General features: G+C 30.7%; 1 protein-coding gene across 1 annotated transcript; it reads left to right on the top strand.

Moving 5' to 3' along the window:
- Positions 1–6,476: 6,476 nt before the first annotated feature.
- On the top strand, positions 6,477–12,583 carry LOC101217604 (S-type anion channel SLAH2). Its single transcript, XM_011656337.2, has 7 exons — positions 6,477–6,885; positions 8,378–8,496; positions 9,291–9,483; positions 9,704–10,204; positions 10,940–11,710; positions 11,810–11,841; positions 11,933–12,583. Exons 3-7 carry the CDS (start codon positions 9,307–9,309, stop codon positions 12,339–12,341), a joined length of 1,890 nt encoding a protein of 629 aa, XP_011654639.1. The 5' UTR covers positions 6,477–6,885; positions 8,378–8,496; positions 9,291–9,306; the 3' UTR covers positions 12,342–12,583.
- Positions 12,584–14,247: the final 1,664 nt, after the last annotated feature.

Here is a 14,247-nt window from a genome sequence, read left to right as displayed (position 1 = left end):
AAAGAAAACATTTAGAATATTTTAAAAGAACAAATACTTATACACAAAATAATTAATAATAATAATAATAATATAAGTCTAATCATTGTATTGAGAGACAGTGTGTCCTTATACATATATGGAGTAAAGTTGAGTTAAAATTGAGAAAATTCTCTCCAAGGCTTAAATGGAATTAAATGTGTAATATACATACATGTGTTTGTGTGTGTGTTGGGTTTTGAAGGGACTTCTGTACTTTGACATGTTAATTAAGATCATACCCTTTCTTTGAAGAGATCATACCCACTTTTATTAATATTGATTTGATCCCAACAAAATGGGACAGCATGAGCACACAAATCACTGTTTCTTCCAAAGTTTCTTAACCAATAATATTGCAAATATGTGCTTATATATGTCTTATTTGCACCCACTATGTTTATATGTTTGGGTGTTTCCTTCCTTCCTTCCTTCCTTTCTCTCTTTCTTTCTTTCCCACCTTTACTGATTTGCTAAGTAAACTGCTTTGTTAACCAACCAAAAAACACTCACAAAAAAGAACAATAATAATATATAACAGTACAAAATAAAGAAAGGGAAAAGATAATTATTTATTCATATAAACCCTATTTTCTTTTTCAACTTTGATGAGGGTTGAATAAAGAAACTCAAAAGACCTAATTTACCTTTATAGTTTAAGGACAAAGAAAGGTATCTTTGAAATGATTCAGACAAGTACCGAATATACTTCCACTAAGTTCCTACATATATTTAGGACCGTTGAATCTTCAAAATCACTTTATCATATAATTATATATATTACTCACTTTTAGTTAACTCATCATAAATAAATATTGGTTTTAGATATTAATATAACTTATAATTAAGTTTAGGATGCTTCTCCACTTCTTAATTGGAATAAGACTTATGTGTTATTGATGGATTATATGATGATTGTGTTGATTGAAAATTAAGCGAGAGATAAATTATTTTATAAATGAATGATTATTGATGAGAAAAAAAAGGATCAAAACAATGTTTTCACGTATTAATATTATAAAATTAGCATGATTATAATTCAAGTCCAAATCTCTACAATATGGCTGCTTCTCAACTAGGGAGATTGAATATATATTTTGTTAAGTAGTTTCATTTTTACTAACAAATTAAAGAAGCATATATTTAAAAAGGTTTGGTAGGGTTGAGTTTCAACTATACAGTAGATGTGACGACCTAAGTAACTTTTGCAGTGTCGGTTGGAAATTTGTTGCCCAAAAGGCAATGATTAAATACAAGAAGAGAGAAGTTGTTTCTTTGTATGTCTTTTTTTTCTTCATTCTATTTGCTTTTTCTTTTTGATCTTCTCTTTGGTGTGGTGTGAGTGGCTAGGAACATAACAATGGTGATCATCTACACCTTTTCTGCCAATTGGCCTTGACTAAATTAAGTTGCTTTCCTTCTACACGTAAAAGAGAGCTAGATTTGCAAATTAAAGTGTGGTCTATACCCCAATGTTTCTATGTCACATCCTTTTGTATTCACTGTTAATCATTCAACTAATTAACTACTTTACCTTCTTTGTAAGGCAATAGAAGAGTCACTATCCTATTCTTCGTGCTTTCCCCCAACCCTTCTTAACCAGATGAATAAGATATTGAATTGTATTTAGACACAGGTGATTCAAGTTCTTACCCAATGTTCTCTCCATGTTTCGATAGGTGAAGTTTGACAAAGACTTTACAATTTCTCTATAAACTCAATTATTAATTTGTATATTCAATAAATAGATTAAAACAATCTCTTGATTCTAGACAATATATATTAGTTATGTACTGAATTGTAAGGCTCTTTTTTTTTCATACTTTAGAGAAGGTAAAGAAAAGATTAGAGAGAACTATAAAAAAGAAAGTCTCGTAACTTTACACGTCAATCCACTGAAGGTAAACTAAGCAACTTGTGCACCAAAGAAAAATCAAACGTGAGAGCTAACCAAAACACACAAATGACCAACAAAACCAAGAATTCAACTTCATAAAGTTATATGAAAAGCAATTCTAATATAATTATGAAAAAGCAATTCTGATATAATAAAATATCTTTTTTCTATAAGAAAAAAGATAAATTATTATATTTTAATATATAAAAAAGTTGAGTAAAATAAATAAAATAAGAGAGTCACGTGTCCGTTTAATTCCTACGTGGATCCGCTTCATTGTTTATTTTAAAAAAAAGTTAACCATCTCTCTTATTATTATTATGAAAGAGAGAAATAGTCCAAGAAACTAGTTAGGCCACGGTGGATTTTATTTTATTTATTTTGGTTGAAAAAGGGTGAAATACAAACATTATAATAAAGCAACTTAATTAGGTCAAAAGATGATACACCAACTTGACAACAATTAATTCCACTAATTCAACACATAATCTTTTTTTTAATATGCATTAATCAATTAGAGAAATAATTAAAAGTGCTACAGTGTCGAGCTATTTTCGCTTTTTTTATAAAATTGGTCCACCTTGAAAATAGAACGAATCTCAAAACTAATTCTCAACTTCTCCAATGAAAAGCTTACCTCAATTGTACACATTCGAGGTACTACACGGGAAATATCACAGTACATGAACCTCTAACCTCTTGACTGAGTGGTATCAAAGTGAACATGTGGGCATATACATTATGTTCATGAAAAGGATGTGAATGAGAAGGTACACCTAAACAACACATGTTGTCTCGATTCAAAACAAGAGTGTTTGCTATTGAAAAACTCATCTATCGTCTTTGAATAATCTACCTGGTTATGTAATGACAATTAAAAGTATTAACCCTAATCATTATCTCACATTTGAATAAACTTTTTACTATTAAATTTAAACTCTTCTAAATTAATGATTGCACGCATGAGAGTGAACACAAATCTTTTTGCCTTTGTGTGTTCATCGCAATTATGGATTGATTAGACTTCACTTATAATTAAATTGTCACGATTAATTCCTCTTAATTAACCCACTTTTCACTCACTCTCTTTATCATAATAATTATGGCTCATTGATTTCTAAAAGTAAAATAGAAAAAAACTACTTTTTGCCAAGTTTGTTCATGGTTTTGATTTTCTTTAAGTAAATTAATTACAAGCACTAGTTAATGCAGTAAATTAGATTCAAAATTATACCTTGATTAACTGATTCACAAAATTTTAAAGAGCATTATAAAATAAAACTCATAGATTAATGAATAATGTTTGAAACTTTAGGGCCAAATAACATAAGCAAAGATAACTCAAAATTTTAAAATAATATTTTATAGAATAAAAAAGAAAAAAGAAAAAAGAAGCACTATGTTTATATACATACAATTAATTAACAATAATTAATAAACTTCATGACCAAGAAAAGTAGGGCATAAATATAAAATTAATTAAATGAATTAAATATGAATGAATTTAAACAACCTCATTTGGCATATTATACAAGTTAGTTACTTCCATTATTAGAAAAATGAAAAAGTGGGGGAGAAGAAATTGATACTTTAATTAATTAATTTGCATTAAACAAACCCATCATTACCTTAAACTTATATTCTTTCTTTCAATTCATTTATTTAATCCATCTTACTTCCTATTATTAAAATGCATTTCATAATTTTGTCCTTTTTCATCAAATATTAATTCATTTAATTCTCAGTCTCACCCAATTTTTCTTTCATAATTTGAGGTTTCCTTAATTTAACCTTAAACTTATTTTCAATATCAACAACACTAAATTAGTATTTACTTATTAGAAAAGTATTTTGCTTAATTACACCATCCTCAAAACTTACTAAAAAGTGATGAACACACACACACACACTATATATAAATTAATATATGATGGGTTTGAACAATAAAGAATAGAAAAATAAATTTGATTGGTTGGAATTGATTGTGGGTTAAAATTAAATCAGACTCCACTTTAAGGAAGATCTTGGAATCAATTTGGAGATTCATTCGTCCTTAAAAAATGTGTTTAATTCCAAAAAGTTTATTAATTAAGACTATATAATTGATTACAACTTTTGTGTATTGGAAAATGGTAAGTTTACAAGTTAGTCACATGACCCTTCTCTTATTATTTTTAATCTTCTGTGTTGTTTACATTATCTTTACTAAAGTATGTTTGATACATTTTTCTTTAAATATATATATATATATATATATGTATATATTAAAATTTTAAACTTTCACTTTCTGTCTCATAGGTCAACCATATTTTAAAAAATAAATGATTGTTAAATACATAATTAAATTATAGGTAAAATTAATGAAACCATAATTTTTAAAATTAATAATTCTATCTGTTGTTATATATGAAATTTTTTTGAGTTAATTGATGGTTTAAGGATTTTTTTTAATTTAAATTACGATGATAAAGATTTTATTTATTATTAGAAATACCATTTCCATTTTCTTGAATATTACCGTCACAAAAATAGACTATTTTAGCTAACCCGAACATATTCGAATAGACATAAAATTTGTATTATTTACCGTATAGGTTTAAAAAGAATGAGTGATATCTGGCTGGACAAAGGCTTGTTTGGGCCATGGGCTTCGTGGCCTGTATTGGGCCTTGTTTAAACTAATTAGAAATGTTTAAAATACTAAATTTTGAAAATTGCTCCTCATATATATAACACAAATAAATAGAATATATTAAATGCATTCGGTGGCACGTGTGGAGTGGAACTAAAGTTTTATATGGACTAGATAAGAAAATGAAAATTCTTTGATAGTACAAAATATTTGAGTGAAACAAACAAAAAAAAAAAAGAATCATAAAGGTTTAGACTAAAAAGTTAATTTTAACATATGGTTATGAAGATACGTAGAGAGTTATTCCTAATATATGGTCGTTCAAAAACTTGATCACTTTGATTTCATTGTCGACAACAACATAGGCATCAAGGTTTACATATTAAACTATCTCATTATTTTTTTTAAAAAAATTGAGAGTATGGTTTATGAAAAATAAATAAACAATTTAATAAAAACGGAATAAAATTATCATAACTCTAATAATTTAGGGTGGAAATTGAAGAAAAAGATAGACTTGAGAAAGAAAAAAAAAACTATTTATGTTATAGTCTATATCCTAATTTTTATATTATCACCTTCACTAAATATTTCTCAAATGACTTTTGTTTTATAATAATAAAGCCTCAATCATTGACCAACAGATGAAAAATGTCCCCATGCATCTTAAAATAAAATAAAATTTGGCTTTGTATAAAGAATGTAGTCAAATTTGTACTTTAGGAAAATATATATATGTGTATTTAATTAGTATATAATAAATAGAGCAATAAATTGAAAGAATTAACTTTAGGATGATTTTATGATCGAACAATTCTATTTGAAAAATTAAACGAGATGTTGTTTAAGGTGTTTAACATGCTTTTTCTAACATTCATTACATTGAATAATTAAACAAAAATTAGGTTGAAAATGAGGGAATATATTAATAACTTTTAAGTAGAAAATTTGAATAAAGGTTAAAAGAGAATCAACCAAATTAAAACTCTAATAATGTTAGGGAAAAAATCAAGAAAAATATAGAGATTAAAAAAAAAAAAACAAATAAAATGTATTTTCTAATCTATCATAATTTTGATAATCACTTCACTAATTATTTTATAATAAAACCTCCATCATTGAAGAAAAATATCTCCATATTTAAAAATATAAATGCATTTCAATTTTATTTAGGAAAAAAATACCCTTAGTATAAATAAATAGAACAAAATAAAAAAATTAGTACTAAACATTGATTTTATTCTTTATAAAGATTGTAATATTTATCTAATGATTCTTTATAAACTAAATTTAGATTGATTTAAAATTTAATTTTAGTACAAAATATTCTTGTTTATTCTTTCCACTTTTGTAGATTCTTTCTTTTCGTCTTAGATCTTTGATATTAACTTTGATTCTATCTTTAACAAAAACTATAATAAATTCTTTTCTAAACCGAACATATTTGATATATTCTAATTGTCACTAACTTTTAACACATCGATACATACGATAGTTGACAACAAAACAATTTTATAGAGATTTTTTTTTTAGGTTGAGATTTTAAAATATCGGCGAACATACCAACCAAAGCTCTTAAGAAATAAGGAATTGATAGCTAAAATAAAAATTGTACTTATAGAAGTGAATATGATATACCGAAAAATCAACTTGATTGTCGTTATCAGATGTTGTAAAAGGACGATAGAATTAATTTTTCAAAAAAATGGGAAAAAGGGATTAAAGGCTATGGTCCTTCCCACTTTCAACAACACTGATTGGTAATAAACAACTTTACACAAAGCCTAACCCATTTGAATTTGAATGGTGATGAAAATTCTTAGCAACTTGGGTGGCTCCATTACCCCTTTTGGCTATCAAACACAAATGAAGCTTCGCCTCATATTCATGAACCCACTTTTGAATTTTCCTTGCTTAATTCCTCAAACCCTTTTAACCTTTTTCTTGTTTTTTTATTTGAATGATCTAAAATATTGTGTTCAAATGAGATTCGATCGACTTTTTACGCACTTTTTCTAACCCTTTTCTACCATTACTAGACCTTTTTCTTGCTCCCTCTTTTATCCTCTTGCTCTAGTTCCATCTCTTCCTCTCTCGCTTTGATATTGTGTGCATTATGTCAATGATGGGTTAAGAGCTGCGTTTGTAGATCTTGTACCTTTCAAGACTTGCATACATGGATCGTTAAGGAAGATGTAAAGACGTGTATAGAAGAAGCGAGAGGGAGAAGAAGGAGGGGAACGGAAGAAGGCGAAAAATATTTAAATTTTCTCGAAAAGGGTTAGAAAAACTTATTTTGAAAAAGCAGGTCGAATTTCATTTGGGCTTAAAAATTTAGGTCAGTGCATCCAATTAACCTAACTTCTACCATTTTTTTTTAATGTAAAAATCCAACCTTTACCGAATTTTACATATATAAATATTGTACCTAATTTCTTAGCTGTATGTGTATGTGTGTCATTGTATGTGGGTCTCTTTCTTTTGTATATAATAAGCTGTATGTGGGTCTCTCAAGGATTAAAAAATAAGAACAATCACCGTCAAGGATTTATAAATGCTGGATCTGACTTATGATTATAGTTTTATCATAATTTTGTTTCCTAATGTATAATTGTCTTACATCTGGACCTTAATTGACGGCCCAGAATTGATTTTCCCATTTTATTACGATTTTGTTCTTCCGATTATCTAATCATTTGACTTCATTAGATGGTGACTTGTTCAGGGGTTTTCCCATTTTCTTACGCATTATTCTTTAATCTGTCTCTCTTTCATCCTATTTTTCAATTGGGTTTTTAGGAAACGTTTTGTTCTTCTAAATCCTTCTTCAAATAGCTGGCATCATTAAGATATATGTGTTATGATATTCAAATTGCTGAGCCTATGAAATCTGACCAAGTTTTGTCATTGTTTGGATTAGGACAAACTTTTTTTTATCTTCTCTTTTCTAAATTAAGTTAATGGCTATATTTTGACTTGGGTTTCTATTTTATTTCCAAAATTTGTCGTGTACTTTGTACCACAGCTTTAGAAGAAGACTAATTTCTAATAAACCCTTTAATCAATTTGATATTGGGTTAGTACTTTCTTCGATTACTGGGATTTCCATTTTGGACTTTTGTGGTAAGTTGTTAAACTACCATTATTTGATAACTGTTTGGTCATATTTAAGTTCTTTCTCATTTTGATTTGTGTTCTTTGGCAATTATATTGTACAACACATGGTTTGTTTAACTTTCTGTTAAGTCAAAGATTTCTATTGCTAGCAGCCAAATAGAAGAAAAAAGAAAAGATGTTCAATGAAGATGATGACAAAGTATTCAAGCTTGTGTTCACTTTAGACAAAAGACATTTATTCCCACTTTATAGCTGGAACAGTCTCATTTAAGTGTGTCTTGTCCTTTTCATTTTGTTTTCAGTAGTACAACAATTACACAGTAAAATCGAATCATTGACTTTTGAAATGATAATTGTTGTTTAGTGTATTGAACTATGTTCGAATTGAGAGGTGTCTTTGTCTTTTCTTTATAAGAATTAAGAACATTTAATAAGTAGCCGTAATTATCTTTATGAGTTCCATTTTGGGGTAGATTTTGCAAGTACACGGACTTTTCTTGTCTATAAATACGTGATGTTCCCTATTTTTGAAAGACGTGTCTTAGTTGTTTTTCATTTGTTTCGCTTGAGTTGTTCTTCATTCTTGTGGAATATATGCTTTTTTGTGTCTCCGAGTTCCCAGACGAGGCTCGCCATTTCTGGAGGGAAAGAGAATTCTGTTTCTTGAAGATTTTTTTTAAATTCAAAGTCTGAGATTTTTCTTCTGCTTGAAGAGATAGTGACAGAACTTGCTTGACTGGAGGTTCATCAGATTGGATACATACTTCTTAACATTCTTCTTCTCTATCTGTCCTGACATTTTCCTCTTAGAGCAGTCTGAGTTGTTTTGAAGGTATGTGTTCTTTTTTGTTTTTCCTTGAATGATTCTGTAAATATGTAGAGTAATTTTTTAAACAAATCTAACCTGGTTTTGTATATGCATTCTTGATCTTGATGCAAATAAAACACTGATCTAGATGAGATCGTGAATAAAATAGCAAACAAAGTCGTGTTGGATCTCAAAACATTCCATGACACAGTCCCTACACTCAAAACTATGATTTGAACTCTATGATCCAAGTGTTTATAAGTACGGTATCTTTTGTTGGTCTTTTTTGTTTAAAATTAGAGCTTTTTATTTCGCCATTGAGCAAAGAACATTTTTTAGGTAACCCTTTGTTGTCAATAATATTAGATTGGTACATGGCCAATTTGTGGGACATTGGAACCTGTGGTAGGAATTTAGTACTAAAGTATCTAAGTTGGATCTCATAAGAGACTTGTATTTATTGGTCCCATCTGATTTAATGATTTTAATCTTGCTAATTTTGAGAACTATACTTGTTTTAGATACTCACAGGATTCACCAATTCTTAGAAATAAAGACAGTTTTCAAACATACTCTTTATTGTTTTTTGAAATTGTGCAACTGTGATACAGTTTTGTTAGCAAGTACAAATTGTTTCATTCTGTTTAATTTGATAAAGAGTTTTTTGCTTGGAAGAATTAAATTTTCTGTTTAGTCTCCCTTTTCATTTTTAACAAAAAAAAAAAAAAAAAACAAATCAAACCATGGTTTATGGTCTTCAATCTTCATATTTTTTTACAAGTTTTAATTCCTGAAATCGTTGTGTCTATGCTTTCTAGGTGTTGGCACTTCATCATGGAAAATGGAAAATATCAAGAATATACACCCAAGGAGTTTGCTGAGGTTCCACCATTAATCAAGCACATATCATCATCACTTGATGTGCCTGGCTTTGACAGTATCGAAGAGAGTGACCTTCCACATAATCAGTTTCATTCAAGTTGTTCTCATTCCCCCTCTACTCTGCCTAATGTAAGTTCTTACGTAATTCATGTATATTTGACTGAAGGATGAATTGGTTGTGGAACAAATGATTTTTGAGATTGTATTTGTGTTCATCTTCTATGATTGACACAAGGGTGATGCTACTTCTGTTGATTATTAGATGACTTGAATTACTTAGAATGCTAAGAGAAAAGCTTGTAACACAGCGGTAAGGCTAACAGTGGACTTCTTTTTGCCATAAAAACAGGAAAATGTATCATCACCTGCCACGCAAAGTGATATCGAACTTCAGTTCGTTAACCATCAAAGAAAACATTCTGTTTCTATCAGCATGCCACCATCCCCTGTGGCAGTTCAGTTGACCCCCAAAAGAGTTATCTTCAGTGGTGAAACAGTTATAAACAACGGAACTGGTCCTCCTGCTGTGAAAAAACCAAAGAAAGATGCAATGTTTCACTCTCAGCCAATTCCGAGGGGCTCTACATATGAGGATGCGATGAGGAACATGAATGTGAATGCGAATGCGAATGCTGCACATCACCCTAGTAGAAGATTGAAGGACAAAAGATATGATTCTTTCAAAACATGGTCTGGAAAACTTGAAAGACAATTGACTCTACTTCGTGGAAAGTCGCCACGACAAACTAGTTCAGATGAAACTGAAGTTCATGGACCTGGAATTGAGAACAACATATCCGTTGATCGTTACTTTGCTGCATTGGAGGGTCCAGAGTTGGAAACACTTAGGGTATGTTACCTTCATCCTATTCTCAATGACATCTTAGATACTTCACTCATCTTATGCATTAGTCTGAACTTTATAATATTCCAATATCTTCATATCGGAACAACAGAAATTACTTGTAAATGTACGGTGCTCTTGCATCTACTAAAACCTTGAAATATTTTTCAAAATTCTTATTAAACCACCAATTCATCCAAAAGCTTAAGCTAATGGTTGAAGGCAAATTTAATTATATATCACCAACACTCCCCCTCACTTGTGGGCTTGAAATATCTGAAAGGCCCAACAAGTGGAATCAATTTTACCTCACTTTTGGGTTTGAAATATTTGAAAGGCCCAACAAGTGGAAATTGATTTTAATTGGGGGAGGAAACGACAATGCAGGGGCTTGAACACAGGACCTCCCTGGACCACCTGCTCTGATACCATATTAAACCACCAATTCATCCAAAAGCTTAAGCTAATGGTTGAAGGCAAATTTAATTATATATCACCAACAATTCTTATGGTATTTGGTTACGCAGTGAAGAAAATTAATTTTATATGCTTAAAGAAACCTTCACGTCTTCCAAAAGTACTTCACCCAAATCTTGATTATAAAAAATTATTCCGAACTCACTCTTAATTTATTTTGTATTTGGGAAAGAATTCCATGTTTTAGAGGATGCCTTGAACAAATTTGAAAAGTTATTCATCGAATCATGAACAATTGTTTCTTTGTTTTCCATTTCCATACAGGCTTCAGAGGAAATACTGCTCCCAGATGACAGGACATGGCCTTTTCTACTTCGATTTCCTATCTCATCGTTTGGTATCTGTCTTGGTGTTAGTAGCCAGGCAATCATGTGGAAAACACTGGCCACTTCAGTTTCTACAAAGTTCCTTCATTTGAGCCTGAAAATAAATCTTGCTTTATGGATCATTTCCATTGCTCTTATAGTCACTGTCGCTTCCACTTACCTTCTGAAACTTATTCTCTACTTTGAAGCCGTTCGCCGTGAGTACTACCATCCTATTCGTATCAACTTCTTCTTTGCACCCTGGATAGCCCTCTTGTTCTTAGCAATTGGTGTTCCTCCATCAGTTGCCACCAACCTGCCTCCGGTAATTTGGTATGTTCTCATGACTCCAGTTCTATGCCTTGAGCTTAAGATTTACGGGCAATGGATGTCAGGAGGCCAACGAAGGCTGTCGAAAGTGGCTAATCCTACAAATCATCTTTCCATTGTGGGAAACTTTGTGGGGGCTTTGTTGGGAGCTTCAATGGGATTAAAGGAAGGGCCCATATTCTTCTTCGCAATCGGAATAGCTCACTATTTAGTCCTTTTTGTAACTCTCTATCAGAGACTGCCAACCAATGAGACACTCCCAAAGGAGCTGCATCCGGTATTCTTTCTTTTCATAGCAGCACCAAGTGTTGCATCTATGGCATGGGGAAAAATTCAAGGCTCCTTTGACAATGCTTCACGAATGATGTACTTTATTGCTATGTTCCTCTATTTCTCACTGGTTAGTCTCTATGTAGCTCTCATCGCCTTGATTACTTTTGTTGTTGTCTTTATGAATCTGACAAAACTCGCAATTCTCTCTTCTGATTCTTCTTTGCAGGTTGTCAGAGTCAACTTTTTCCGGGGCTTCAAGTATGATACGGCACCTGTCTTTCTTGTTTTGAAACTTCTATCATTCTTTTCGAGTTAGTTATCTCACAATCATTTTGTTTCGAATTATTAGGTTCTCACTCGCGTGGTGGGCATATACTTTTCCAATGACTGGTGCTGCCATTGCAACTATAAGATACTCAACTGAAGTTACAAATACATTTACACAAGTTCTGTCTGTTCTACTCTCTGTCACTGCTATAATCATAGTAGCATCTCTCCTTGTAACGACTATCATCCACGCCTTCGTGCTTCGTGACCTCTTTCCTAATGACATTGCTATAGCCATTAGTGACAGGAAGCCGAAACCACATATGAACTGGTTTCAACAACTAAGAAATGGAAGTTCAGAATCCCAAGATATCGAAAACTTCTTGAAGTTTTCAAGCTCAGATAACAAGGATTTAGAAGCATCTGTTGGAACAAAAACCTCCGAAGGCGAAGACATGAACCTCCAACCGTCAAATGATCAACTCCACTGATCTCAGGCTCCCCCTCTGTATGAAAATCACAACTCAACATAGGAGGAACTTGATTTTGTAGTTTTAATGGTTCCAATGAACATGTTTGGAGTTGGATAGTTAAGTACAACCGAGAGATGTAAGAAATAGCCCTTTTTGTTAGAAATACCACGTTATGTATTAAGATTTGTGTATCAACATCTATAATCGACTTGATATATCTTGTTCATGTGTGATATTAATAAAGTAACTATGTTTAAGTATCCCAAGTCTCAAAGAGCTTTTTGCTAATTTTCAACTGTTTCTAACTTTCCAAGATATTATTTGTCTGTTTTTTTTAAAATAATGACTCAAGCAGAAAGAAACTTATTCAACACGATGCCCCAATTGCAGCTTATCTAATCAAACTGTGTGAGGATATTTTAGATCCAAATAATTCAAGACAACGCTAACTATTCTAGAAACTTCTAAACAAGGATCTATTCATACTTATAAATAAGAAGAGTGTCTTCACATGTACGAAAAGTACGAGAAACAAAGAAAGACAGAGTAAAAGTGTGTGGGTGAGCATTGAGGGGAGTGTAAAAACATTATCTCATAAGTGTCCATATTTATACTTCCTTAATAAAAGTTTCTTTCTTCTAAGTGAGCGTCTCTCTTTTCCTTTAGTTTGTTGCAACTTTTCTTAGACAAAAACATTTGAGGGTAATCCTATCACACTGAAACTGAGACCTCCAACTTGCATTTGGATGACAAAAGAATTGCAGCATCACTGATGTGCTTTGCTATGCATACAATGACGGGCAAAATGATGTTAAGCAATGGAAAGTTTGGTCCCCCACAGTAATGGAACACAATTTCTTGTGAAGCAGAAATTTTCAATGAAGAAGACAAAAAGGGAAAATGTAAAATAAAACACACACACACACATATATCTGTATTGATATCAAACTTTGTATCCTTCTCACCTCATCTATTAGGCAAAAGTAGTACAAAACGTTGACTTTTATTTATACCGCAAAAGTTCAATAAGGTTATGTTTGGTAACGATTTTTATAGTATGAGATTATCGTTGGTAGGTGTTAAAAGATTTTGTGTATACTCATTGTCTCAATGAATATATCATCATACATATTTATATGTATACGTATATTAACACAGAACTTTACAACTTCGTAACTAAACAATGTTTATGGTCTAGTTAGGGTAGGCATTAAATTAGAATAGGCATATGTATGTATGTATATATTCAAATATACAAATTTTATAACCAAACAGCGGGGATAGCTCAGTTGGGAGAGCGTCTTTAATGATTTAGTTTGATGGTATAAAGTTTTTTTTTAGATGTAAAAGTTTATAGTAAAATGAAGTGAGTGGAATAAAAATAAAGTGTCTAAGCTATGATATAATACATATGCTGCTGTCATTTTAGCATTAAATGATGAATAATACATTTTTCCTAGAGTGTGGTTTTTTTTTTTTAATGTCTTTTCATTCCCTTTCACTTTCTCAACAAAAGGGAGAAATAGAAATTATATTCCATATTTTGTGGATGGGATTTAAACTAGCTATTATTTAATACTTTTTCTAGAAAATTTGCAAAAAGAAGTCACCCATTCTAATTAATTCATACCATTGTTTTATCTACAATCATATCTTCTTCACCTTATTAATTATTAATTAACAATCATACTTTACTTAAATCAAAACTATTTAACTATATAGAATACCCCTCATATGCTCCAAATTATGAACTTGTTTTGATTTTTATTTTTCTTAAATGCGTTTGTTTAAATAAAATTGAAATTATGACATTACGGGTAGAAAGTGAATTGACAAGACAAACAAAGAAAAATGTCTAAACTTTTATATGTGTTATTACACGAGTTGTCATTTTCCACGTAGATCAATCCAATTAAGTATGAAT

The sequence above is a fragment of the Cucumis sativus genome, chromosome 5, assembly GCF_000004075.3.
Source record: "Cucumis sativus cultivar 9930 chromosome 5, Cucumber_9930_V3, whole genome shotgun sequence".
NCBI classification, from domain to species: domain Eukaryota; kingdom Viridiplantae; phylum Streptophyta; class Magnoliopsida; order Cucurbitales; family Cucurbitaceae; genus Cucumis; species Cucumis sativus.
This window is presented reverse-complemented; position numbering and strand designations above follow the sequence as displayed.